The 25,956-nt window shown below is 47.9% G+C and overlaps 1 protein-coding gene across 10 annotated transcripts in view; it reads right to left on the bottom strand.

Moving 5' to 3' along the window:
• The window catches only part of AMPD3 (adenosine monophosphate deaminase 3), a 45,947-nt gene extending 21,344 nt beyond the window's left edge, over positions 1-24,603 (bottom strand). The window contains exons 1-5 of one of the 10 annotated variants that reach the window (XM_036220792.1): positions 23,708-24,008; positions 14,573-14,798; positions 5,508-5,648; positions 4,247-4,451; positions 832-994 (exon numbers count right to left, since the gene is read on the bottom strand). In XM_036220792.1, coding sequence (XP_036076685.1) covers positions 832-994; positions 4,247-4,451; positions 5,508-5,648; positions 14,573-14,798; positions 23,708-23,729 — 757 coding nt within the window. In that variant the 5' untranslated portion in view covers positions 23,730-24,008. The other 9 variants (XM_016147346.2, XM_036220791.1, XM_036220787.1 and 6 more) reach the window with 9 other exon arrangements.
• Between the last annotated feature and the right edge of the window lie 1,353 nt (positions 24,604-25,956).

Below are 25,956 nucleotides of genomic sequence, written 5' to 3'. Positions count from 1 at the left end.
TCAGCTTCCCTCAGACAGACAGGGAAATGGGCCTAGAAGGGCTGAGATTTACCCAGGGCCCCAGGTGGTAACAGAAGCTCAAAGTGCAGGTTCAAGGAAGCCAGAGATGGGAGACATCTTGGCACCAACAACGCCCCAGGGGCAGCTATGGTTCTGGCTACTATCACAGACCAGCAGGACCCCATCTGATCTGCCCCCACCAATGTTTGAGATCAAGGTTTCCTGTTGTCCTCAGTCATGTTACTTACAGCCTTTACTCCTCCCAAGTCCTTCACAGGCCAGTCTACCAGAAACCACCCTGCCCTCTAATCTCCCTCCCCCAAGCTCCACGCCATAAATGCAGCTACTTATCGAACACCCACTAGATGCCAGAACTGCACTAAGTATTGTGCATGCATTCTCATTTAGTCCCATGACAGGCCTATTTTACAAATGGAGAAACTGAGGTTTGGAGAAATATATTGCCCAAGAAAGTGGCAGAGCTTAGATCAGAATACAGGCGGGTTTGACTCCAGGGCCTACTTTCCTTGCCCAGAACATGCCCCTTCCCCTTGTACCTACCCCAACGCCACCACTAATTCAGCATCTGCTGTCTGGAAGTATTTCACCTCTCTCTTAACTCCCACAGCTTGGCTCCAGCCAGGGCCAGGCACACAGTGCACACAGCCTCAGTCTTGGGGAAGCCAGCAAACTCAGCGTAGGAAAAACCAATATCTGGGCCCTGCCCTTAAAACACCACCCAGGGGAAACACATCCAACCAGTAAAAAGTCATGACCAACTCTTGGGCCGTCGCCCACTTGGGACCCCACCTGGTAGCCACAGCATTGTACCTGGGAGACCCTCTTCCAGAGGTGCCGTGTGTGCCCACTGAGAACCCAGGTATTGGGCCGTGGTCCGCGGGAAGTGGTGGTAGGCGAGCCGGGCATACTTCTCCCTGATCATCAGGGCCTTGGCCAGGCTCTTGGCGGCCTGCTCATAGTCTTCCACAGTGATCTGCAGAAGGGGGTGTGCAGAAGACTTCATGTAGCAGGCCTGAGACTACTGTCCTTAGCAAGGTCTGGGCTTTCGGGAGTATTCCCACCATTCCCTGACTAACAAGAGTGGCTCGCCACGCCTAAGCCGTTTGTACAAACATGACGGTTTATGCTGAACGCCCATTTCCTTCTGGCAGTCTGAAATGTGGGGACATGCTCTGCTGATGTATGACCAGCTTCAATAAAAACCTTGAGCTCCGAGTCTCTAGTGAGCTTCCATAGGAAATGACACTTCATGCACGTTGTCACAGTCCGATGACAAGGAGCTATTTGTGTTGTGGTGACTCCACTGAGAGAGGGCCTTCTCTAGACTCTGCCCCAGGGACCTGTTCCCTGGGCTGACTTTGCTCTGCATCCTTTCACTATAATAGATCCTAGTCAGAGGACAGCTATGCGCGGAGTCCACCTAGCACATGACTGGACTCACGGGCGGTCTCGGGAACGCCTGACACAGGAGGAGAGTTAGGGCCACTGGGATGGAGGCAGGTACTCAGGCCTGCACACTCCAAGGCCAGACTCAAGTGCTGCTGATTAAACTACATATCTGCTGTGACATCCGGCACATGAAGAGGCAAAGCCCGGACCACGCCCCTGATGAGGGTGAGTGTCATCATTTCAGTGGAGAAAATACATGGATCCTTCAGAGGTGAAAATAAAAACTTCTGCGCGCTCAGTCTGCTGCTTTGCCAACGCTAAGCTTTTGATTCATCTGGCAACCGCCCCAACTCACCCAGTCAACAAGCACTTATTGACATATGCCATGTGCCAGACCCTTTCCATAGATTTTATTTGGTCCTCGCCGCAATCCATTTCACAAATGGAGGAACTGAGACCAAGAGAGGATAAATCACTCACCAGGAAGTTACAGAGTCAAAATTCAGACTCTGATCTGATTGATGCCCAAAGCCCAGGGACGTTCTGCTCTCCCAGAGCTGCCTCGTAGTCAAAGATAAACGAAGTAAATTCCCACCTGCCGGTGGGCTCGTTAATTTGAGTCTGTTTGGGAAGGGAGTGTGTGGCAGAAATCTGAATGTGCTCGGGGTGACAAGCAGCTAAACAGACGGTCATAACAGCAGACACGTGCTGCTGCAGACGGGGGTACGAGATGTGGGTAGAGAGCAGAGTGGGGAGGGCTGGGGCCTGGACATGTCTTCTGCTTTAATAAAAAAAATAATTTTTACTTTCGAAATATTTTAAACATACAGATGAGCACTATAGATAATATGACAGACACTCACGTACCTACCTAACAATTTAAATATTTTTTTATCATTCTCTCAGATCTCCTGTATGTTTGAATAAATAAGTCTTTGCAAATAGCTAAAACTCCACTCTCTGCCACATCATTCCATCCTCAGAGAAAGGAAGTTGGCATATATATTTCCCATACATGTTTTTATACTTCGACTAAATGTGACTTCCTGCTTTTTGTTAAGGAGGTAGCTTCTCCTTTCCTGACTCCAAGTGTCCCCATGCGGATGTGTTAATTCCACTTTACACCTTCCAGTGGATAGCTTTTGAGAGCAGCTGGAATGGGTGGGCAGATGCAAACACCTTAGACAAAAATATCACCCTGCCAATGACAAAGCCAAGCACTTTATGTGCAGAACTGATGGGCTCAGCATGGCAAGGGGCTCGGGCCACGGCTAAAGATATCGGAGGGTGTGCTCAGGATCCCAGGGGACCTGCAGCCACCAACCAACTTGTAGGCACTGCAGGTCTCATGCCTGGCAGCAGACCCACTGGGGGCTGAGGGGATCTGCAAGGTCATCCTGCCTGTCCTACACTTGTAGCTCTCTGGGGACCAACTGCTCAGTTCAGGGGCTCCGTGCCCTATGATGTGCCAGCCAGGAGACTGACTGAAAGAAGCTAGACAATGTGCCAGGCCAGCATCCTCCCATTTAGCTAGTTGTCAGCCCACCTCAACTCTCCCTTTCCACTTCTCTACCCACCTGCTGGAGGCTGGGTAGAGACCAAAGACTCCTGGTCAGGATGCTGCACTGTCAGACAAGGCCTGTACTGTTTCCGATCCAACCAAAATTCTCATCCATCAGAACTTAAATAAAATATTGCACATCCACACAGTGGAATAGTATGCATTTGCGAAAATGAACAAGATAGTTCTTTATCTATTGATATGGCATTATCTCCAAGATGTACTGTTAAGCAAAAAAAAGCTAGGCTCAGTAGTGTAACGTGTTTAGTAAACTACCATTTGTGTAAAAATAAACTATCATTTGTATCAAAAAGCCATATGTGTACATAGTGGATGTACAGGTATTAAGTACAGGTATGGAGGGTATCTATGCGAGAACACACAAGAAACCAAAACCAAAGGCTGCCAAGGAGGAGAACTGGGTGGCTGTAAAATTGATATGATTTTTGTACCCTTTAAATTTTACAGCATATGCAAAGATTCTCTATTGCACAAAAAATATTACATATTTTTTAAGTTAGGGAAAAATTTGTAAGAATAGTACGCTGCTTTGCTTTCTCAGGAATACTATATATTCTAAAACTACTGTTAAAAAGGAAAGAGGAAGAGAATAACAAGGCCAGTTGAAGCACAAGTAGTAGACTGAGGACCAGGGAGATAGAACCGAGCTTAACCCTGGTACTAACTCAGTGACATTTCTCTTCACAAAGTAAGCAATAAAAATGCATCATCCAACCAGGTGAAATTAGCACATTTTCAGTGACTGCGTTGACTGACTCGGTATGTAAATCAGTTTGTTCACTTTCTCAGCAAGACCCTCTCTTCCTGGTTGGGAGAATAGCCTCTATTTAAGGATATTGAGCCTTAGCATGTGGGAAGAGCTGAATCAGCAAACCGATCAACGCCAGGACTTTGAATCCATTCAACATTTGGGAACACGAAAGGGCCCAAACTGGCACCTTCCTCAATGGGCTACGGGGACAGAGAACACATGGAACTGACAGGCCACGGTGTGCCAGCCTGCAGCCCTCGGTCATCCTCACAGGGACGGATAGTGCCCTAGACACACCCAAACTCCACAACCTCAGCCAGGGCCCTCTTTCTTTTCAGACTCCTGTGCTTCCTGCCCACCACCTCCCAGATACCCAGACAGGGCCAGGCTTCAGGGCTGGGCAGGACCCCAGTGGCCCATGGGGCCTCAGCACATAGGCATATATGACCCTCACGGAGCCCCCAGGGGAACCCACGGAGAGTGGGGAGTGGGAGGCACCTTACCCCGGCACAGTAATCTCCACTGATGGTGACCCGCTGGAACTCGGGCATGGCATAGGGTGCTGGCGTGGGCTGGGAAGTGGCTCCCGGGAGCATAGGGGTTGCAGGAGGCATGGCTGGACTGGTTGTCGGGGGACCCTTCCAATCTTGCTGCGTTGGCATTTGCAGAGACAAGGACTGGGACCGAATCATCTTGAAACTTTTCTTTCTAAAATCCAAGGACAAGGAAAAGTGGGAGACATCAGCAGCTAATTGGGGTGAGTGATAAGGAGTCTTGTTATGCACATGGCAAGAGAATCTTGCTCTGAATAATCACTGGTGCTGGCCCTATCATTAAGAAGATCTAATCACTTATCTCTTCCTATTTATTACATCTCTTTGCATGAGATACAGAACAGCCCTTCAGACACTCCTCCCCACAGTTACTAAGAATGGCTGTGGGCTGTTTGCAATGCACACAGAGCATTAGAAGAGGCAGTGTCTCCAGAGAGAGGCCAGACCACCCTTCAGAGGTCTAACACTGAGAACAGGTGAAGTGAGGACGATGTCAAATCAACCAGCATGCTACCTTCAGATCACCCACACTCTAAGTCCCAGCACATGAGCAGTCTCTGGAAGGACAACAAACAGGGTCACAGAGAGAACTTACACTGTATTTCACAGAGTTTGAGATTTGGGGCATTGGAACTAGAAGACATCATGACGATGGAGCAATTCCACCTCCTTATTTCATAAAGAAGGAGAGAGGGGCCTAGAGATGGGAAAGGGTTTACTCAAAGTCATGAGGCAAGATGGCAGCTAGCCCTCGGCTTCCTCCCTCCCTGGTATCTGCTCTGCCCTGTCATCCCTGGTGCTCCTCCCTCAAGCCCGACATGTGCAATGCATGCGGAGGCATGGATCTGTGCCTCTGCTATGGAAAAGGAATGAGGCAGCACCAATATTAAGTCCCTCTGGACCTGTCATCTTGGCATCAAAAGATGACTTCACAAACTCTTGGAGAAGTGGACACAAGTTTGGTTTTAAACACTATAACCTCATGCTTATTTCAGTGCTGATTTGTGAATACTCACCTTCCTCATTAACTAAATAACGTTTCACATGACAACACCCCTAGTCATAGGAGCCCCAGGAAGGGAGTTAACAGCAATGCGGAGAAGCCATCAGCACCTCCTTCTCCCACGTCTCTGCTTCAGTGGAACCCAGCCCCCTAGCATTGCCACCCAGTGGTGTCCAATGCCAGAAACAAGGTGACTACTTGCCCTACCTTGTGCCAGAGGGCCCAGCAGCCTGCTGGGTATTTATCCCACCACAACCAGGGCCTACAGCCACCAGCAAAGGACTCGGTGATAATCGTGACCCACCAGAGTCCACCGGACCCCTCCTCTTCTCTAGGCACCAGAGATACCTATAGGGTGCGGAGAAATTGGTTAATCTCTATAAGGGCCTCATGGCTCAAAGGAAGCAGCTGTCTTCCTCCTGGCTCTTGGCCAGGTCTCCTCACAGACCCCATGATGATTTCTCAGGAAACACAGTTCCTTCTGCTGTTTATATGTCCACTGCTTATTATGGTTCTTATCACCTCTTTGGGGAAAAGGCTATTTACACCTGAAAAATGAGGCGGTCCCTTTCCAGGAGTCTGCCTTTGCCCAGTGCCTACATAACAGGTGCACTGGGTTGTTTGGGAAACTCAGCCTGAACTTCAGGAGCCTCTGGCCCAGGCTTCCCCAAGTCTGTCATCCATTCATCACACAGAGCTGAGCCAAGGAAGATGCCAACTCATGCCAGTCCATCATCTCTCAGAGGCAGGTACACCTTGAGCAATGAGGTTCTCACTTTGGCATCATTTAGACACTCACACTTAGAGGAGGAGCCATTACTCTGGGCTCCCTCTCACATTCTGACAGGCTCCAGTGGGTCCCATGAGACTCTGGCTTCTGTGTCACTCACATGCCTGCCAGGTCACTATTTTTAAACTCTATGCCAACTTCCCACATGCCTCAGCCAGTGCCGCCTGAGGGCTGGGCCTGCCAAGAGAAGCAAGGTGACGTGTTAAGTAAGCAACAAGTAAGAATGGTAAAAAAAAAAAAAAAAACACACAAAACAAAACAAAACAAAACAAAAACCTTCCCCCACAATGAGAAAGCTGGAAAGCTGCCTAAGCCAACATCCCATCAGGCCCGTCTTCGTTATGTCCATATCTTCTGCCCCAGTTAGGAAGCCAGTATGCACCAGCTGGTGCCCAAAGAATTCTTCTTCTGGAAGATATCCATTCTGGCTCCAGCCTTGGTCTTCAGGTGAGCCCCCGAGGTCACCTGTGAACATCTATGGGCTGGAGCTCAGACTTTGCAGGCACAAGGCCGACTCCTCCTCAAGACCCATTCACCGCAGGCAAGGACTTGGAATAACCAGAGCTAACCACTAAGCTTGTAGCTCAGAAAATTGGAAAAGCTAAATAGAGCCCAAGGAGAGGGCCCTATTTTCATTTTCTATAACAAACTGCCACATTGAATTTGCAGAACAAATGGCCACAGCCTGGTGGCTTCATACGACCCCCATTTACTGACTCACAGTTCTATAGGTAAGAAGTCTGGGTGAGTGTGGCTGAGCTCCTCACTCAGGGTATCAAAAGACCAAAATCAAGATGTTGGCCATAGCGAGCTCTTATCTGGAGACTCAGAGAGAATCCACTTTCACGTTCACTTAGGGTATTGGTAGAATCTAGTTCCACATGGCCACAGACTGAGGTCCCCGGCTCCTTGCCAGTTCCTGGGCAAAGGTTGCTCTCTGATTCTTGCACACAGACCATTCCATCTCTGAAGTTGGCATGGTGCATGGTTTCTGGTGCTCCAAATTTATTACTTCCCCCTCTATGACCAGGCTGGGAAAGCTCCCTCTCTAAGGGCTTGTGTGATTAGGTCATGCCTACCTGGAGACCTCCCTATCTTCAGGTCCACTGTGCTATATACCACAACAAAATCACAGGAGTAACATCTCATCATATTCAAAGAGTCTGGAAGTTAGGGAGGGATATCTCCAGGGGGTCATTTTAGAAATTCTGCCTACCATAGGCCCATATTTAGTGTCCATTCTATACAACCAAGGTTCAGCCAACAAAAGGTGAGAAAGGCAGGTGTGTGTCTGCGCGTGTGTGTATCCACACACATCCCTCTTTCCCTCTCAAAGCTATCTGAAGACCCACATGTGTCACAACAACAAAAGAAGTTACCATAAGCTTTATTTGAATTATAGGATCATTGGGTCTCTGGCTACAGAGGACTTTAAAGAGCCTCTCACTAAGGCAGGTTTTTTTTTTTTTTTAATACCTCCAAGGACAGAAAGCTCACTACATATCTGAATAATACATCAACATTCAATCATTTATTCAAAATACATTTACGAAGCACCTGCTCTGGGCCAGGCCAGGGCCAGGAACGTAAAGACAAGGTGAACAAAACATAATCTATTGCCACTGTTAGAAAACATTTCCCCATGATGGCCCGAGATCTGTCCGTTTATAGTCCCACCTGTTGCACCTCATGCTAGCCCTTGGGGCACCAGAGTAAGCCAGCTCAGTCTGCCACAGCTGACACACCCCTCTTCCCCTGCCCACGTGTCCACCTGGCAGAAACACACTCCTGCCAAAAAGCTGGCAAAGTGTGGGACTGTGAGGACACCTGTCCCAGGATAAGCTCAAGAGCTGAAAGGGCCAGGGTGCAGCTTCATCCTCCCTGAAATGGATGGTCCTCCTGGGCCACCGTGACCTTCTTGCCTAACCAGGTTGTCAACACAAGGAGAGGAATAGCATCTCTCAGCACCCATCTGGTGCCCCTACCTACTCTATGGCCCTTGGCTGCCCCTGCCATTCACTGTGTCACCACCCTTATCCTGTCCCACTCTCTAGCCCTCCTTGGCTCCTGGAAACCGGGCACCCTAAACCTTCAGTTATAACATTAGATTCACATGCTAAACCCAAGACAAGAACCCAGGGCCCTCTTTGCTCTTCTAGAGAACAGCTAGCACCTTCTTTCCCCAGGGCCTTCTGAAGCCCACTGCCCTGTGTAGTCCACCTGGAGGACTTCCAGGCAGGGAGGGACCCAGAGCAAACTTTTTCCCAAAGGCTCTCAACTGTGTACGGTGAATTGGTGTGCCACACGTGGACCCCAATCCAATCAATAAACTACAGTGTGCCAGGCCCTGGGGTAGACGGGTAGACAAAAGATAATCCCTAACTCCAGGGGCTGACTGATGATGGCACTGATGGCTAGACAGTTCAACAGACTGTTCTCACACAATGTGGCTGGTGTGATGAGATGCCCTGGCTATTTTGGGATCCCAGAGGAGACACCTAATCCAGACTAGGGGTGAGGGTCGGAGTAGTAGAGCAGCAGGGTCAGAAAAGCCTTGCTGCATCATTCCCAGAGGGAGAGAGGAACATTTCAGAATGGGGAGGCCTGTTTGAAACCCTCCCCGCCACACACACTCAGATCATTCTAGCAGCCCCTGCTAGATGGGATACTCCATAAGTTTGAGGCAAGAGTCACAAACCAGCATGAGTTTTATTAGCAATTTAAATATGAATGCCATTAGGTGGGGCAGGCATTTCCCATGTCCACAGGCTCATCTGCTCCTGTTGCTTCCACTGTCATTATACTGATTCACATGGAAGTGAGGACCCCAAGTCTGAGAAGGAGAACAGTTGAAGAGCTGATACCTACTCTGTTATTGAGACCAGAGGTCCCAGCCTATCCAGAGAGGCCAGAGAGGAGAAGGCAGAAACAGCCGACCATAAGGCATGCTGCATGATGGTACAGGAGGGGCATGCCCAGAGCACCTGGGCCCCACAGAGAGCATGCCTGCTGAGCGGGTGTAGCTTAGATTTGCCTACCTGAAGCTCATCAGGTATAAAAACACAACCTCAACCCCTGTCTCTCCCTTCACTTCCTTCTGACCACCTACCCTCACCTATTACTGTCCTCCCTCCCCTACCTCCTGACCAAAGGTAGATAGATCTCCATTCACCTGGCCCCTGGTCTCACGTTTCCCAGCCCTTCCAGCTGCTCTTCCTCCCAGAAAGGTCCCAGAAGTCAAAAAGATATATAATCATTACTATCTTTTAAGTTAACTCTTCAGCTTTGTATTCTTAACTTGCAAAGCAGATGAATTGAGTTTCAAAGGAAGCTCCTATGTCAGTGGCCCTGAAGAAACAAGTTACTACCCATGACTGAAGAAGTTTCATAAAAGAAAATGAGGTAGTACTTTAACTGTACTATGCTCAATTCATAACAATTATCTATTTCACTCAATACATTCTTGAGGAAGTAGCTGTCCTGGAGAGCTACATTTTTCAGATGAAGTCTAAAAATGTCTCCTTTCACCCTAATTTAAAAATGAAAAAATCTTTGGTGTGATTTTTTTAAATGAAAATCATAATTCTTGTATCTTAATCAGAGCATGCTGAACATAATCTAAGCTATCTCCATGACTCACGGTCATCATTGTTTTATCCAATCACCATCTTCAAGACCTTTTGCTGTACTTTGAATTTTTTATTTGCTCTTCATAATTATTGTTTCCTCCCTCACTGTTGACTGTCAAATAATAACAAAAACCGGAACACTAATGATGTTCCAAGCACTGTGCTAAGTAGTCATGCATATTAGCTCACTTAATTCTCGAAAGGTCCTTTTATTACCCTCATTGCGCAGATCAGGAAATGGGTTACTGCAGTTAGGAGGCTTGCCCAAGGCCACTCCACAGGAAATGACAGGGCTGTCATTTGAACCCAGTGATCTGATTCCAATGCTCATGATCGCCACCCATCAGTTCTGTGACCCTCCCTCGGGAAGACCTTCTCCTCACTTCTAATTTGCTTCCCTACATCTGTCACAGGATAAGAAACAAGATAACCAAGCTTATTAGAGCTCTGTATAAAGCGAGAATAAACAGGAGATGGGATGGAAGTACTGGGGGGTGACAGCTGAAAAGTACAGGGTTTCTTTGGGTGATGATAAAAACGTCCTGAAATCGATTGTGATGATGGTTGTACAACTCTGTACACATAATAAAACTACTGAATTGCACACTTTAAATGGGCAGAGTGTATGGTACATGAATTATATCTCAGAGCTGTTTAAAAAGAAATAAGAGAGGCGGGGGAGCATGAATGTGCATTTTGATTGCTCAGAAATCTTTCGTGCCATTTATCAATTTTGGCCAAGTTCCAACTATGTACTGCTGTAGGGCAAGTGAACCTTAGCTAGGTAATATGGTAAGATTTAAAGTGAACAAAACATAGCCCTTGGGTACCACTAGGCTTTTCCTGCCTTCTTGTCTTTGCCACCTAACTTTGGGTCCATCGTCTATCCCTCTCTTTCACCTTGAGCCACCTTGTGTACCAGTAGACACCTGGATAATGTCATTTTCCTAAGGATGCAGGGCCCTATAGCAAGCTGTCCTTGCTAATATCCTACTTGAGGCCTAGTCTGCAAAATGAGTGATTCTCCCAGCAGCCTGGAGCCCTGGCTCCCCAGGCTGGACCCCAATGCTGGAAGGACGATGTCCGAGTCCAGCTCAGCTCTTATAGCTACTGGAATCCTACACAGCAAGTGCCATGTTTCAGGTGCTCATCCTTCTTGTAAGAAGCTGTTCTACTTCCTGGTTCTAGCTTGAACCTTTACAATAGACTTAGAATCATCTTTTATTTTTTTCTCCCCTCTTTCTTTCATTCTTTCTTTTTCTTTCTTTCTTTCTTTCTTTTCTTTTCTTTCTTTCTTTGGGTTGCTTGTGTTTGTATCTTGTATGTCGTTTTGCGGGGGTTGCTTTGATGTTACTCTCTCCTATTTTCTTTGTTTTTATCTTTCTTTTTCTGTCTTTTTCGTTCTTTCTTTCTTTCTTTCTCTTTCCCTCCCTCCTCCCTCTCTCTTCCTTCTTTTCTTCCTTCCTTTCTTACTTCTTTTCTTTCTTTTTATAAGAGAGAAAAAGGAAATGGTTGTAAAGAGAAACCTTCTCCAAGCATCAGGAGTATTCAGGCTTGTCAGAGGAGCCAGAGTGAGGGAGGGTTTTTAACCAAACTGGAAGCTCCGTCACACTTGGAAACACAGATCTACAGACTCCAAGTATCCGGAGACCGGCTGCTGGCTCCAGGCCTGTGGGCTCCTTGCAGAAATGCTCCATATCACCATTTATATTCCAGAATGTTAGGGAGGAGCCAGAAATGGAGAGGAAGTTGGGGGAAGGTTCTTCTGTGAAACTGTCCACATCTGGATATTTGCATAACGGTGCCTCTACTAAGCAGTGAAGCCGAAAGACAAAATTGGAGGTGCACAGCCCCAGAGGACACTGGGACATAGGACAAGTAGTCCGGGGACCAGGTTGTCCTTTGACAGAAAAGAAGCCCGTGGGCAGGGGGGAGCTTTGACCCAGCTTCCCTCCATTTTATCCAGAAGTCCAGTATCATTCCAGTGTCATTCCAGTGTCTAGAAATGAAAACAAAGACCCTACCCCTAACGATGGGATATTTGTGGTCAAAGTATGGGGTTCTAGATTTAAAAAATTTGGATTTTAGTCCTTGCTCTGTCACTTACTATGTGTCTTTGTGCAAGTTAATTTAACTTCTCTGAGCCTTACTTTCCTAATCTGCAAAATCGAGATCGTAAGACTATCCACTTGAAAAGCTTGGTATAGGGATTAAAGAATGAATATAAACTGCACAGCCCAGCACTTAGCCCACAGTAAACAGTAGCTGCTACTGCTGCCCATCTCCATCCCAGCAGCAGGAAGCTGGATAGTCTACAAGGGGCTTACTGTGACCCTGGCATTGTCCTAAGCCTTTTACATAGGTTAATGCTCTCATTCCTCATAACACCCCATGAGAGTAGCTACTATTACTATCCCTCACTGAATAGATGAGGAAGAAACCAGGGCACAGAGTTTCCTAATTCGCCAAGGCCACAGAGTGTACTAGTTAGTGAGTGGCAGAACACAGTGGACCAAGACGCTGCGGCCAGCCTGACGCAGTATTTGTGGTACCAGTGGAAAAACAAGACGCCCTTCCTCTGCCACATAGCCACTGCTCACCAACACAGGCTAAGTCCTAGGCTGGAGCCTGAGGACATAGTGGGAGCCAGACAGAGTCCTCGAGAAGCTTCCAGTCAAAAGAGGTAGTCAGAGGCAAACCAAGACCGCTGTACTCTAATAAGAAGGGACAGAATAAAATTTCTGGAAAGGAGTTGCAGAGGAATTTCTGGAAACCACAGAGCACCATTTGGACTTAAAGAAAGAAGGCTTCCATTTTGCCATTAGCCTGAGCATTGCTAAGAAGAGAACAATCTCTTTTTGCAGATATCGAGCCCAGTGTCACTCTGTAATAGAAACTGGGCTCAGAAACCTCTTATTTGTGGTAATTAAAAAAATGCCAGGACTCCTTCGTTTCTCATTATTAAGAGTTTAAAATGCTCAATTCATAAGACACAGAAGGTCCCGCAGACCAATCAGTTCATAAAGTCGCCCTCTGTTAAGCCAGTGCAGGGTGGACAAAGGGCTATACAGTCATGCTTGTCTTTACCCATCAGGGATGACCATGCCGCTGGGCCTGGGCTGCCACCCCACCCCACACAACACAAGACTGGCACTCAGCGTTGGCTGATAGCACCAACAACTTCTTCACCTCGTGGGCTCACAGCCCCTCAGAGGAAGGAAAAAGCACTTATTTTATTGATGGTAAAGCTCTGTTCCTGCCTTTATATCGGTACTTAACTTTTTAATTCTTTCAAAAAAAGTTAAGGAAAGATTAAACTTCTATACTCCCCCAAAAAGGAAAGGACTGCCATTAAAAATAAGGAGGTCCCTTAGGAAGAACCTAAACATTGGGTTGCAGAGAAGGTTCCAGTTCCACTGCATTCGCTATTGAGGTCTGCACTGTGCTGGCCACACGGGCACCCAGCTAGAGCCCCACTGGACACTTTCTCAAAGCTTTTTTACTCTTTAATTCTGCTCTCCCAGGTAAGAGAAACCATGAAAGAGTTAGAGCTTCCCATTGCACTGGGACCAAGATCCAAACATCTTATCAGGGAGCACAAGGCCGGTCTAATCTGATGCCTGAGGTCATGGCACTTACCCCTTAACCACACCTCTATCCCACACGGGCCTCCTTGAAGACAGAGGGACTTTTTCCTGGCCCCTCTCCCTATAAGGCTCTCACCCAGCTATACACATAGTTAGCTCCTTCATACCCTTTAAGTATCAACTACGATGTCCCCTCCTCCAAGATTCCTTCCCGAACTATCCAATCTGAAAAATAACTATCCACTGCCAGCCTCCACCCTCACCTTCTCTCTTTTGCTGTCAGCTCCTTATTCATCTCCTCATAGCACCTGTGCTGGCTTAGGCCTGTTTGTCCTCAGATCTATTCCTCGCCCTCCTGTGTTTCCGGCTACATGTCGGCTGGCTTCCCGCTAGGTTTGGCCAATGGCAACCACTAGGGAAGGCTGGAAGGTGGCAGAAGGATTAAAGCCAGGTATCTCCTGCCTCTATCTCTCTCTCTCTCTGCTGCGGGAGGCATCTCTGCAGCTGTCACTTCACTTCCTTGGCTCCAGCATCCATGGGAAAGGCCACCACAGTTCCAACTTCTCTGCCCTTGGCAACAGCAATACCACCTCTTCCCATTGTCTCTCCAGCTTGGGGTGGGAGCTGCTTCCTCCTATGCCTAAGCTCTGGGCTGCCTCCCTCTCCCCTGCTGGATTTTTCAGTTCTCCATCACCTTTGTAACCAATTCCCTGTGTTGAAATCCTATTCCCAATACTCAAGTGATTTGTTTTTCTGGTGAGACCCTGGCTGATATAGCACTTGTCCTAACTTGTCATTTTTAAATTAATTTGTCCAGTTACTTAATTATTGTCTAGGGTAGGGACTGCAACTGTCTTGTTTATTATTATATCCTGAGTGCCCAGCACAGCACCCAGTAAACTGTGAGCTGAGTTAATTAATAATGCAAAGTACCTGTCAAGTAAAAAAAAGAAGTAAAATCGATGTTTCCCAAGAAATTCTCAAATTTACAAAAAGAAAATGGAAATTTCCTTTGGAAATGGTGTGTACTTATGCACATGATTTGTTATTAAAACAAAAGCAGAAAGTGGATTTTGATCTTTTCAACTTGAGGCATAAAACTTTCCTTCAATAATAAGCAGCGAACTAAGTTGTCCTGGTTAAGTAATAAACTCAGCTCCCAGGGGTAGGCCAGTTCCCATGAGGCACCTCATCTCAGGACGCACACCCACAGTCTGCCTGGGTCTGCACGACTGTGCACACGACAGCCAAGTCATGGGGACAAACCTTTTTGCAGTCTCCACAGACTTCTGCTCCGCCAGCTCCTTCTGCAGCTCCCTCTCCTTGGCCTCCTTCTGCCCGATGGGGCAGTCCTCGGGGACAGTGAAGAGGGACAGGGCATCTTTGCTGTCCTCTTCTCTGAGCACTTTAGCAAACACCTTCTCGGCCAGAAGCCGGACTTGCTCATCCACCTCGGAGATGTTCAGCTTGGGGAACTGGCGCGGCATCTCGGCTGGCAGAACAAAAAACAAGCATTAACTTTCATGATTTACTGGATGGCCTGAGTCACTACTGTGGAGGGAGAGGGTAATGGAATAAGGGCCGGACTCTGCTTATCTTTGGGGTCGGCTGTCTACTCAGGAATTCACCAGACCAAACCCAGCACGCCATCAAGTAATTGGATGTGAAGAGTGTAGGGCCACTTGTATTTCATGCGAAAGTAAGAAGTCAAAGAATGAAATGTCCAACTACGTGTGCTTCTAATTGCCTGAACTCAGGGAATCTGTAGCATCCTGGCAGTCCTGCCTTTCCCTTGTTGCCATGATGGAGAAGGGAAAAGAGAGTAGACTACTGAGGAGGCTGTTCCACATGCAACAATAACCACACCTCGCTCCCGCAGCACAGAGAGGAAGACTAAAGTCCAAAGTTTAATGATTAGCTTAATGTCCCATGGGCTGACAGCAGAGCTCTGGAGAATCCAGGCTGCATCCTCATCATATAAAACAGACCTTTTGCTGAAAAGAAAGAATCTACAATCATGGTTCCACCATCTCCCGAACCCTCCGGAACTTGCTAACAAGTCACAGAGAATAAATGTATCCTCGAGGTGTACGTTTCCAGACCCCCAGTGGATGCCCAAAACCCCAGATAATACCGAACCCTACCATACTATTATTTTTCCTATACATACTTACCTATGATAAAATTTATTTATAAATTAGGCACAGTAAGAGATTAACGACAATAACTAATAATTAATAGAATAATTATAGCAATATTCCTTAACAAAAGTTATGTGAATGACTCGGGGGGCATTACTAAGTAAGATAAGGGTTACCTGAACACAAGCACTGTGAGACCATCAATCTGATAACCAAGACAGCTAAGCGACTAACGGGCAAGCAGCATACGCAGTGTGGAGACACTGGACAAAGGGGTGATTCACAGCCCGGGCGGGACAGAGGGGGCCGGCACGAGATTTCATCACATTCCTCAGAATGACATGCAACTTGAAACTTATGAATTGTTTAATTCTGGAATTTTGCATTTAATATTTCCATACCACAGTCAACCGCAGGTAACAAACCACAGAAAGTGAAATTGCGGATAAGGGGGAACTACGGTAAAGGTGTGGGGAAAAGAATACTCTGCCTTTCGCAGCCTAGCTGAAAACTCACTTCCCCAAAGAAGTTTGTCCTTATCCACCACACTGCGGACCGGTTCCTTACTCTCAGTGAAGGGCCTAAATCGCCTGGCGGGTTCCTTTCTTTTCTGTTTTTCTCTCTTTCTGTCTCGGTTTCAACACTTACAAAGCACTTATGAAGTACACTCTGCCAAGCCTTTTATACTTAATAACTCAGTTATTCCCATTTTATAGGTGACAAAATGAAGGCACAAGAGAGTTCACTTCTCAAGGTCACTTTTAGGAAGTGGGTAGAGACTTGTACTATTCTCAGCCTTGACTCCCCTACTCTATTCCTCTCTGAGCCTCTTCTCTGGGACTTGAATCCAGCACCTGGTTCCCACATCTGTACTCTTAACCACTATACTATGATGCTTCTCTTTGTCCTTCTGGGTGTCAGGGCAGGTGTCCCCACTACCCCTAGCATCATGCTTATGAAACCGATGAATATTGTATCCTTTCAAATGCCACCTCACCAGGAGTGGCTCTGGAAGAAGAGCTTCCTGTCCACCTATTACCATGGCTTCTTTACGGAAAGTTTAAAAAGAGAAGTGGTTTTGTCAGCCTGACAGATGAGGCTGAAGGTGAGAGACAGTGCCCAGTTGCTGTCTGGCAGGGAGAGGAAGCACTAACAGGGAAGAAGGGACTCACTGAGCAACCTTGGGACAGTCATTCTCTGCACCTTACCATTTTCTCTGCTGTGTGATAAAGGGACTGGACTAATCCCCTCTCAGTTCTAAGTGCCATCATCCTAGATACCAGAGAATTTTGCAGTACCCAGGAAGCTTACTGTTTGGGTCTTCTCTGTAGCACGTGGGTCTAATTCATGACACAGACAGGAAGGATGAAAGCAGGCTAGTAACGGACAGTCAAAGAACATCTGTGGGCCCCTCGACTGTGAAACCAATGTCCTCTTTCCCTCTACACCCAGGACCCTGCCTTCCTGAGCCTCTCCTGCTCTCAGGGGATTGAGTGGAAGGGAGCTGGTTCAGTCAGAGGCACTTCGACATGCAACCGTGCTAGTCTGTGGTGGCAGAGACCAAGACAACGGCAAACGTTTGTCCTGTAAAGAGGAACAAAGCTGACTGTGGATTGCTGCATCCTGAGAGCAGAGAGAAGAGGAAACTGGAAACCATCAGAGCAGAGGCTGGCAGAAGAAGGTGACAGAGGAGAGAAATGGAGAAAAAGATAAAGAATCAGATCCAGGAGGAACTATTAGGTCAGAAGAAAACTGGACTTCTACCCCCCCCCCCCCCCAAATCTAACACCATGGATTAGGGGCAATGTTCCAGAACCTCACACCACATCTCAGAAGTAGACATCCAACAGGCCCCCGGCAAGGGGCAGCAAATGCCATGAGACAGCCATACCATTTGGCAGAATAAATCCGTTTCTAGAAATTATTTCTAAGAATCTGAAGGAAGGAAAAGGCACAACAACGTTTACATGCACTCTTTATGTAAATAGCTTTAAAATGGCCAAATTAGACCACACTTACTTGAAAAATGCATTAAGCAACCAAAATTATAATTATGAAAACAATGCAATCACATAAAAATAGCTTATGAAATAAAAGTAAATGAAAAAATTAATACATAAAACTGTGCCCATGCTTTGATTACAACTATTAAAATGGATTCCCTTATGGACCAGGGCAGTAAGAGAGACGCACGCTGAAATGGCCAGATGGCAGGATTGCCTGCATGTGAGGCCATATCTGATTTTGATTGTTAATGCTGTTATAATGTTATTTTAATGAACACACAGGTGACAGAAAGAAAATGAAGAGCTGAAGAGTTTATGAACAAAGAAAAACAGCACAACAAATTAGACTTCTACATCCCAGGTTTTGGTAGTTGGGGTCCTCTCCTACCTAACCCACACCAGAGAGAGACCGGCCCAAAGGGAATTACACCATTGAGATCCATCCCTGCATTAGCTCTTGCCCTGGATGGAAGCTGCCCACCACCCCTTTCCTACCCCTTACCCCTTACCCCCACGAACACCCACAAGCCTGATCCAGCCATACCTCACCAGGCCCCCTCAGAGATGGGCATTTGGGGGGAGGTCCTTTGTGTCTGAGGGCTCTTATACTAGATCCTGTCATGTTTTTCATGAAACATTTCTAGCTTGCTCAAGTCAATGAAACATACTTTCTAGGATGCATCTTTCTACAAAAGAGTTTCCTTTTTCTTTAGTTTCAATAGCTTAAATTAGCCATTGCCAAACTGGGTCCCAAGAGAAGCTGATACCTGTGGCTGGTAAAAGAGGACCTGTGGTCAATTATTAAGGAGTTCTGTATTCCATAGCCCCTCACCTAGATTCACAAGGCACATCAGAGACTCAAGGTCATAAAGCAGCATTTCTGCAAAGACCCCTTTTTTACAGCACCCATGTGAATCCTCTGCAGAACAACTGATGTCTTAAATAATTGGTGAAGACTTCATTCCACGCCTTAGTGTGGACCCAGTAACCCATCCAGGGTGCTGGGCTAAATCAGTGTGCTTTAGGAGCCTCCTGTACACTTGTTGTCCTCTGGACATCTTTGGCAGGCAGTTCCAACATGCCAACAATGTCTGCCCCCCCCCCCCCACACACACACACCCATCGCTTGTCTCTCTTCTCAGACTTACAGATACCAGCAAGGCATGCTGAGGAAAGCCCACTCTGCAGATGTGAAGCAGAGCTTCGGCTCCAGCTGCTTGTTCAAGCCTGGCTTTCAACTGTTTGTCAGCTGGAGCCAGCAGGCTTGGGAGACATAACTCTGAATTCACCAGCATCGGCTAGCGATACAGCTTATCTCGCCATTACATACAACACTCTCCAAGAGCTTGTGGAAGTGTCCCAAAGTTAGAAAGCTGTAAAACGTCACTAATTTCAACAAACTGTAATTGTTCATGGCACCACAGTCCCTTCAGAAAAAAGCACAGTGCCTTCTAAATACCCTCCTTATGCAAATGAAGCTGTTTCCTGCTCTTGCCAGACTCCCATGGTCAGAACCCACGACACAGACCTGATCCTGGTGCTGGAGTCTCCATGGCTGCTCCTGAGGATGCCACACAGGTGACGCACTCAAGCCAGGGGATGTGTGCTGCCCGGGAAACTGAGCTGAGTCAGTGTTAAGTGCAGCTAGCTGGGTCTTGTCTGCAGCTGCTGGGGTGGGAGGTCTCTGCTTTGCATATCTGTGAGCAGCCTTGAGCAAGAGAGGGAAAAGTCTGGGCTGGAAATACTCCCGTGGGTATGAAATGTAAGTGTACAATTTCCAAGAGTCCTAAAGAGCCCAGGTCATGCCAGTTATCCACAGCTGCTGTATCCTGAAGGCAGTGTCTTGGCCTTGTTCACAACCCTCTTCGCGGCAAGAAACTAAAACCGCTGCTGCCCCAACGCAACATTACATTCCGCCTTCCTGACCAACCACAGAAGATAAGCACAGCCTCTAACATCCAGACTCCTCCTAAAAGTTGAGCCATAATGTAATACCATCAACTTTGCTGCTTCTGTTTTGAACCCCACTTCATGCCTGACCTTATGACAGGGTTCGTCTTACCAAAGGGATTTGTCTATGGTACAGCCTGCCCTACCTTCCTTCAGGAGCACAGCCCCCAAAGCAACTCTCCTGAGGGCACCCCAAGACAGACATGGGGAGCTCCGAGCCCAGTTGCCAATATGAGCTCCACCGTCTCCTCCTTCTCTAAAAGAAGGAAGGACTATGAACTGCTCCCTTCTTTCCCAGGAAAGGACAGAGAATCAGAGAAAGGGGGAACTGAGGCAGGAGAAGGCTAGAATGAAAAGCTGACATACCTGTCCCACTCTTTCCTTTCTTGCCCCAAAGAAGCTATACATCACAGGTGACTGGGCAGCCTGACAAGCTTTACTGGAGTGTGACTGCATGCACGAACACACACATGCATGCACACGCAGGCGCGCGCGCACACACACACACACACACAGAAAAGAAGTCTGTCCCACCTAACCAACCTGAGCCCACCACCCCACCCTCTCCTTACTGCCACTCACAGCTCCCACGTGGGTCTCTAGCTCTGAGAAGTCTCCTAAGCTTTGGCTGGACTCAGTCACCCTGCCACCAGCAGCTGCCGTTCCCCACTGGGGAAGGTGGAGCTGCCTTCAGTGACCCACAGAAGCAGCCCTCTAAAAGCGGGGAGAGTGGATTAAAATAGCATCTCACGGCACCAAACGCCACTCTTCATCTGTCCTTTAGCAGGACAGTCCTGTGCGGGAAAGCTCAGAACAGACGCTCGGCCTCCCAGCGACTTAGAAAAGTGGCATGGGTCTGGGAAATAACAGTGAGCAAAATGGCTATTTCTGTGGTACTGTTGAAATCCTGGGGAGAAGAGGCCAGAAAGGATGGGTCAGTTGTTTACCAGGAAGCTGACTCTAGCCCTGATTTGGGCCTGAGTCACCTCCTCATGTCCAACAGTTGAGGTTGTGCCTTACTGAGCCCACATAATAATTCCTGTGCGTACAGAGCAGGATTACAGGGTTGACACACGATCCTTGGGCCACTGCTGGGCTTCAGCTACCCAGGGATTACGACCCACCTGTCCTCACAGCTGTTTCATAAACAGTGCCACCGGCAGGCTACAAGTAACCTAGAGGGAGGACAATATTTATTCATTAAATAATTAAACCACTTAGAGCATAGAGTTAAAAAAATCTAAGCCCTTAGTACTATTCTGCCAGAAGAGAGAATATATGATTCCTTCTGCTGGTGTGTTTGGAGGAGGGAGGAGATATGAGGGAGGCTGCAATGGGAGCCTCCTAGCTCATGCATCTGAGAACCTACCTGGACCCAACACATTCAAGGAATCTCATTCCGTACCTTGAACCAGACTGTGGCTAGCCTTAGTCTAAACACACATCTTCCAAAGTGTAGTCTATAGAATGTGAAAGATCAGAAGGCTTGCAAAATGCGGCATACCACGGTCCCTTATAGGGATTCACGCACAATTCCTAATAGCAGATTCTAAACATCTGAGAAGTCCTACAGTAAAGAAAGCTGCTCAACTTTATTTAACCCAGCACATTTATTTGACCCTCTCACCACTACCACCATAGGAAAAAAATACCTATTATTGTCCCGTGGCACGTATTTTGGAAAATGCCTTCCACTACGAGCCTTCATTTTACAACCTAGATAAGCTGCACTCCTAGGGCCCAGCAATGGGTGTGAGACCCGCTTTATCAGGTGCAGACAGAGATGGGCAGCAGCCCCGCTAACATGACAGGTTGGGACAATGGCCAAGGGTCCTATTGGAGCCAAAAGGATACAAGACCCTCCAGTACAATGACAGTTTAAGAAGAAATTATGGCTCTTTGGCAGGAGGGCAAGCTTCACCAAGGACCCTGCAATTCCACCTTGAGCCTAACATGTCACCGCTCCCTGTAGCCTAGAAGTGTCCTTGGACTGAAAGGCACTGGTCCCAAGCTCAAAGCCCCATTTCTCTTCTGAAGGAACATTAAGACAATCTATGATAACCAGGCCCAGGACCTGCATCTCCTGCCCAGACAAGACTGTATTCACTTTTATCAGTTAAGTGCCCCTTACAAACCACAAAAGACAAGAAAGATTGGAATCAAATTATATCTCATCAAGAAAGATACTAGTCTCCCCTCCCCAAAAAGATGCTGTGGGCCTGCCTGTATGGTTTCATTTTCCTTCTCATTTCTGAGGTATGCCTAACTCACATAGGAGTTGGGCAAAAGGGCTTCACCTGTTATATATATCAGCTCCATGACAGATTTTTCACTACTGTGTCCCCGTGCCTGGAATATATTAGGCATCAGTAAATATTTGTTGAAGGCATAAAATAATGAATGAGTGAATGAGCTAACGACTAATCTACTTGTAGCATGCTCAAGAGTCAGTACAATGTAAAGTTAAAAATATGGACATAAGTCAGACTAGCTAGGTTTGAATCCTGTTCCACCGCTTAGTTGAATGACCTTGGGCAAGTTACTAAACTTCTCTAGCTCAGTTTTATTCCCTATAAAATGGGGTTAATAACAGTACTGACCTCGTAAGTTGCCATGACAATTAAATTGGTGTATGTAATGTGCTTAGACTAGTACCTGGCACATAGCATGTGCTTTATAAGTATTATCTATCAACACCATTGTCATCATGCTATCAGGTATGAGAGAGTCCAACTGAGAAAATGAATATGCAGTTTGGTCTAGACACTGAATCCTTTCAACGATATTTACAAAGCACTGTTGTGTGTCAGGCATGCTCTCAAGCTCCTACTTGGGTGCAAGGAGAAGGAAACCATGCTTAAATGTGAAATCAGATCAGGAGAAATAGCCTTCTCTATGAATAGTCTTGCTGCCTTTGCATGGCCAGCACCCCAGCCATGAGCCCATCCTCTCCCTCATATATCAAAACCCAAAGCCATGGTCTCCTGTTCTAGATATGCAGCCAGCACACAGAAGAACTAAGAAATTAATATATTTGGGGGCAGAACCCAAATATATTATGAGTAGATTTGGAGAAGGAAAGGTATCTCCCTGTTTATGTCTAAGTCTACTTTTTATCTGTCCATAATATTTTTAATATCTGGGATTGATTTTGAGAACATTCGAAGAGTGATTCACCTAGTGTAAGGAACAAGAAAAATAGTCCTCATCTCACAATTTCTTGACCCAGCTGAGAGACACTCACCCCTTATCCAGGTTCTCAGAAGGACTGAGGTTGGGCTGAGAGGCCCAAGAGTCTTCCAGAAATCCACCCATACGAGCCCCATGATTCTTAAGGTGGCCTCATACCATCATCTTCAGAGCAAGCCAGCCCCTCAGATTTGCACCCAGGCCAGGCTAACTACCTTGAACCTGCTGTCAGCACTTAGAGAGGTGAGAGCTGGCAGGGGCTCTGAATGCCTGTCCATGGCTTGACTACCATTCAGCATTAATGCTTCACAGCCAGGAGAGGAATTTCTCCTATGAGGGTTCCAGCTGCGGCCAGCTTTCCCCTGAAGATGGCCAAATGTTGGTCACCACATGCAGGGAGATAGCCCACAAGGGCTAACGACCATGCTAAAATTCCTCCTAGTGCTTCCAGCTTTCACCCAGCTCCTTTGCTAATTTGTCATCACCAAGCTTACAAGCACATACAAGGCCCTAACAGTCTGGGAAAATGACACTCTAGTTCGCAAGCGTCTCCTACTCCAGGGCCTCTCAAAACTCACCCCAGAGCCCTCTGCCAGCCACAGCGAGCAATTAGCAGCTCCCCTGGCAAAGCAGCTACCAGGAAGTTCAAGGGCAGAAAGCAGACTGCCACAGTGCAATACACCTCCCTTGCCAGAAGAGAGCCGAAGAGGTAAGGATGAAGGCCTCAACCAACCCCATCACCCTGTCATCCTGTCCATCCCCCTACCTCCAGGTGAAAGGCATCCAGCCAGGCTTCAAGCACCTAGAAACTTACCCCAGCTCTTAAGTGGCGGCAAGTCCCTTAATTTCTCTAAACCTTGTGAATGCGATGTAAGCTGCCAGGGAGCTGAGATGAGGCTGGCTCCCCTGAGGCCTCTGGAGCCTAGGCCACCACACGTACAGGACCAGAAGCACAGTCAAGGGCCCAGGCAGGCGATGTGCCGCTTCTGTGAGCTGGGAAGCCCAGAGCCGAGGCTTCCACCCCGGAGCGCTTCGACTCCCGCCCTGGGGTGCGAGGTCTGCCGGGCGGCGACCCAAGGTCAGCAGCTCAGCAGCTCAGCATCGCGCACACTCACCGTGTTCAGGAGACAGAGCCATGCCGTGGGCGCGAAGGGGGCGGCCCGCAGGGCTGGGGCGCAGGTGGCAGCGCTGGGCGGCGCGCGCGCAGCAAGCGTGGCAGAGGGGGGCTGTCCCGCACTGCAGCCAGCCGGGGCCGGATCCCGCTAGGCTGCGCCCCCCGCTCGCGCTCAGCGGGAGCCGGCGGTGCAGCTCGGGGCAGGGGCGTGAGCCGGGCGTTCCCAGGGCGCAGAGCAGTGGAGCCCGGGCCCCAGGGTCCCCGGCCCGCCCAGGGGAGGAGAGCCGCCTCCGGAGGGCAGGAGCCCGGGAGCGGCGCGCCTCCTCAGTCAGTGCCCTACCTGGGCGAGGAGACGAGGAGCCGAGGAGCCGGCAGCTGGGCGCGGGCCGGGCCGCCGCCTGCACGCAGGTCAGCCCTGCCGGCCGCCCGCCAACCAGGCCTGATGCGGCTACCTGAGCGCCGGCGCCGCGCTGCCAATGGGGAACTTGAGACGCCAGAGGCGCGGCCGCCGGGTCCCGCAGCCGGAAGCGCGCTCGCCTCCGCCGGGGTCAGCCTCCAGCCAGGCTCCCCCGACGTCCGCTCCGCTGCCACCCGCGGGCCCCGAGGGCACCCCCCACCCTGTTCGGATTTGTCCGAACTTCCTCCCGCGCCGGAACTTTTCCCAAGGTGAGATTCCAGGGTCATGGTCCCCGAACAGGTGTGACTTACTCTGCGTAGCTGAACGGACCCTCAAGCCTAGGTTTTCTCCCAGGCGTCTGCCTGGTTCCTTGGATCACTTTCCTGCCGCTCCCAACACACACACACACACACACACACACACACACTCCTTCCCTCTGCTCTCTGGCATATACAACCGCCCCTCCAAGTTCACACTGACCTCCTAGTTGCCCAGGCCAATGAATGATTTGTAGCCTCCTTTACTCGCCTCTTCCTCAGTATTTGAACCTGCTGACCACGCCTTCCTGACTGGAATGCTTGGAGTGCACAGTTTCCAGAGCTGGTGCCCGTATCTGTCTCTCTCTCTCTCTCTCTCTCTCTCTCTCTCTCTCTCTGTCTCTGTCTCTCTCTGTCTCTCTGTCTCTCTGTCTCTCTCTCTCTCTCTCTCTCTCTCTCTCTCTCTCTCTCTCTCTCTCTCTCTCATTCTCTCTCGCAATTTTGCACATACCTTGATAATTACAGCTTCTCCGCCTCCACGACCTGGCTTATGATGATGGCGTTCCTTCTCCCAGACACACCTCCCGCGCCCCGAGGTCCCGGTCCCGTGGCTGCTGTCCCACTCTGGGAACACTGAGAATCTCACTCACTTCCAAGATTTTAACAACCTTCTCCTTGCTAATGACGCTTGAACCTCATTTCTCCAGAGCTGCATAGATGGTGTATCCAACTTCCTGGGGCACATCTCCACTAGAGGTTCATAGGCCCGTGAAAACGTATCCAAACTCAAACTCCTAATTTCCTCCCAGGAATGTGCCAGAATCTGCTCATGCTTCTCTGTTCCCAGTCTTTGTGAGCCCACTCTCCCAGACCACATTTGTGAGACATCTTGACTTTCTCCTTTTCGTCTGTCACATCAAATTTTTCGCCAAGGGGAGAAACAAAACTATTCATTAGTGACCACCCGCTATGTATCCTCACTGTGCCAACTGCTTTCATAGTGTTCCCATTTAAGCGCCCAGTTTTATTCCTTCTACCCTGCAGCCTGATATTTACTTATTTATAATTGTTATACACATGCAACTGTATTAACATATATCATAAAGCCCACTGAAAACCGTTAAAGGATGTAGTGAACACAAAACAGTTTTAAATTACGTCATTTTTTAATGAATGGTAGAATATATCTTTTTCCTTTCACTTTAAAGTTATTAGCAAAAATCTGTTCAGTAAGAGCAACACGATTAAAAAGAGTTTTAATAAATCTTAGTTTAATATTTTATGAGAGTATGCTTTTAAGTTCAGTTAATGTCAATACTTGGTCCTAATGGCTGTTATTGCTCCACCCCCGAAAAAGATATCTCACAAAGATAAATAGACCCAAATAGAAGAATGCTCTTTGACTACAGTTATTAAATCATAATTCTCACTGTTTAAATCCCATCTATCAACTGTGCGAACATGAAATTCCACCAGAAAGCTCTGTGTCCATAAAGTGAACATTCTCTATGATGTTTTCACCAGTTGTTCTTGCAAATATTTTCAACAATGAAATTTTTTTTTTAATTCTTGAAACTTTTCATTTGGAAGATTATA

The sequence above is a fragment of the Rousettus aegyptiacus genome, unplaced genomic scaffold, assembly GCF_014176215.1.
Source record: "Rousettus aegyptiacus isolate mRouAeg1 unplaced genomic scaffold, mRouAeg1.p scaffold_m13_p_5, whole genome shotgun sequence".
NCBI classification, from domain to species: domain Eukaryota; kingdom Metazoa; phylum Chordata; class Mammalia; order Chiroptera; family Pteropodidae; genus Rousettus; species Rousettus aegyptiacus.
This window is presented reverse-complemented; position numbering and strand designations above follow the sequence as displayed.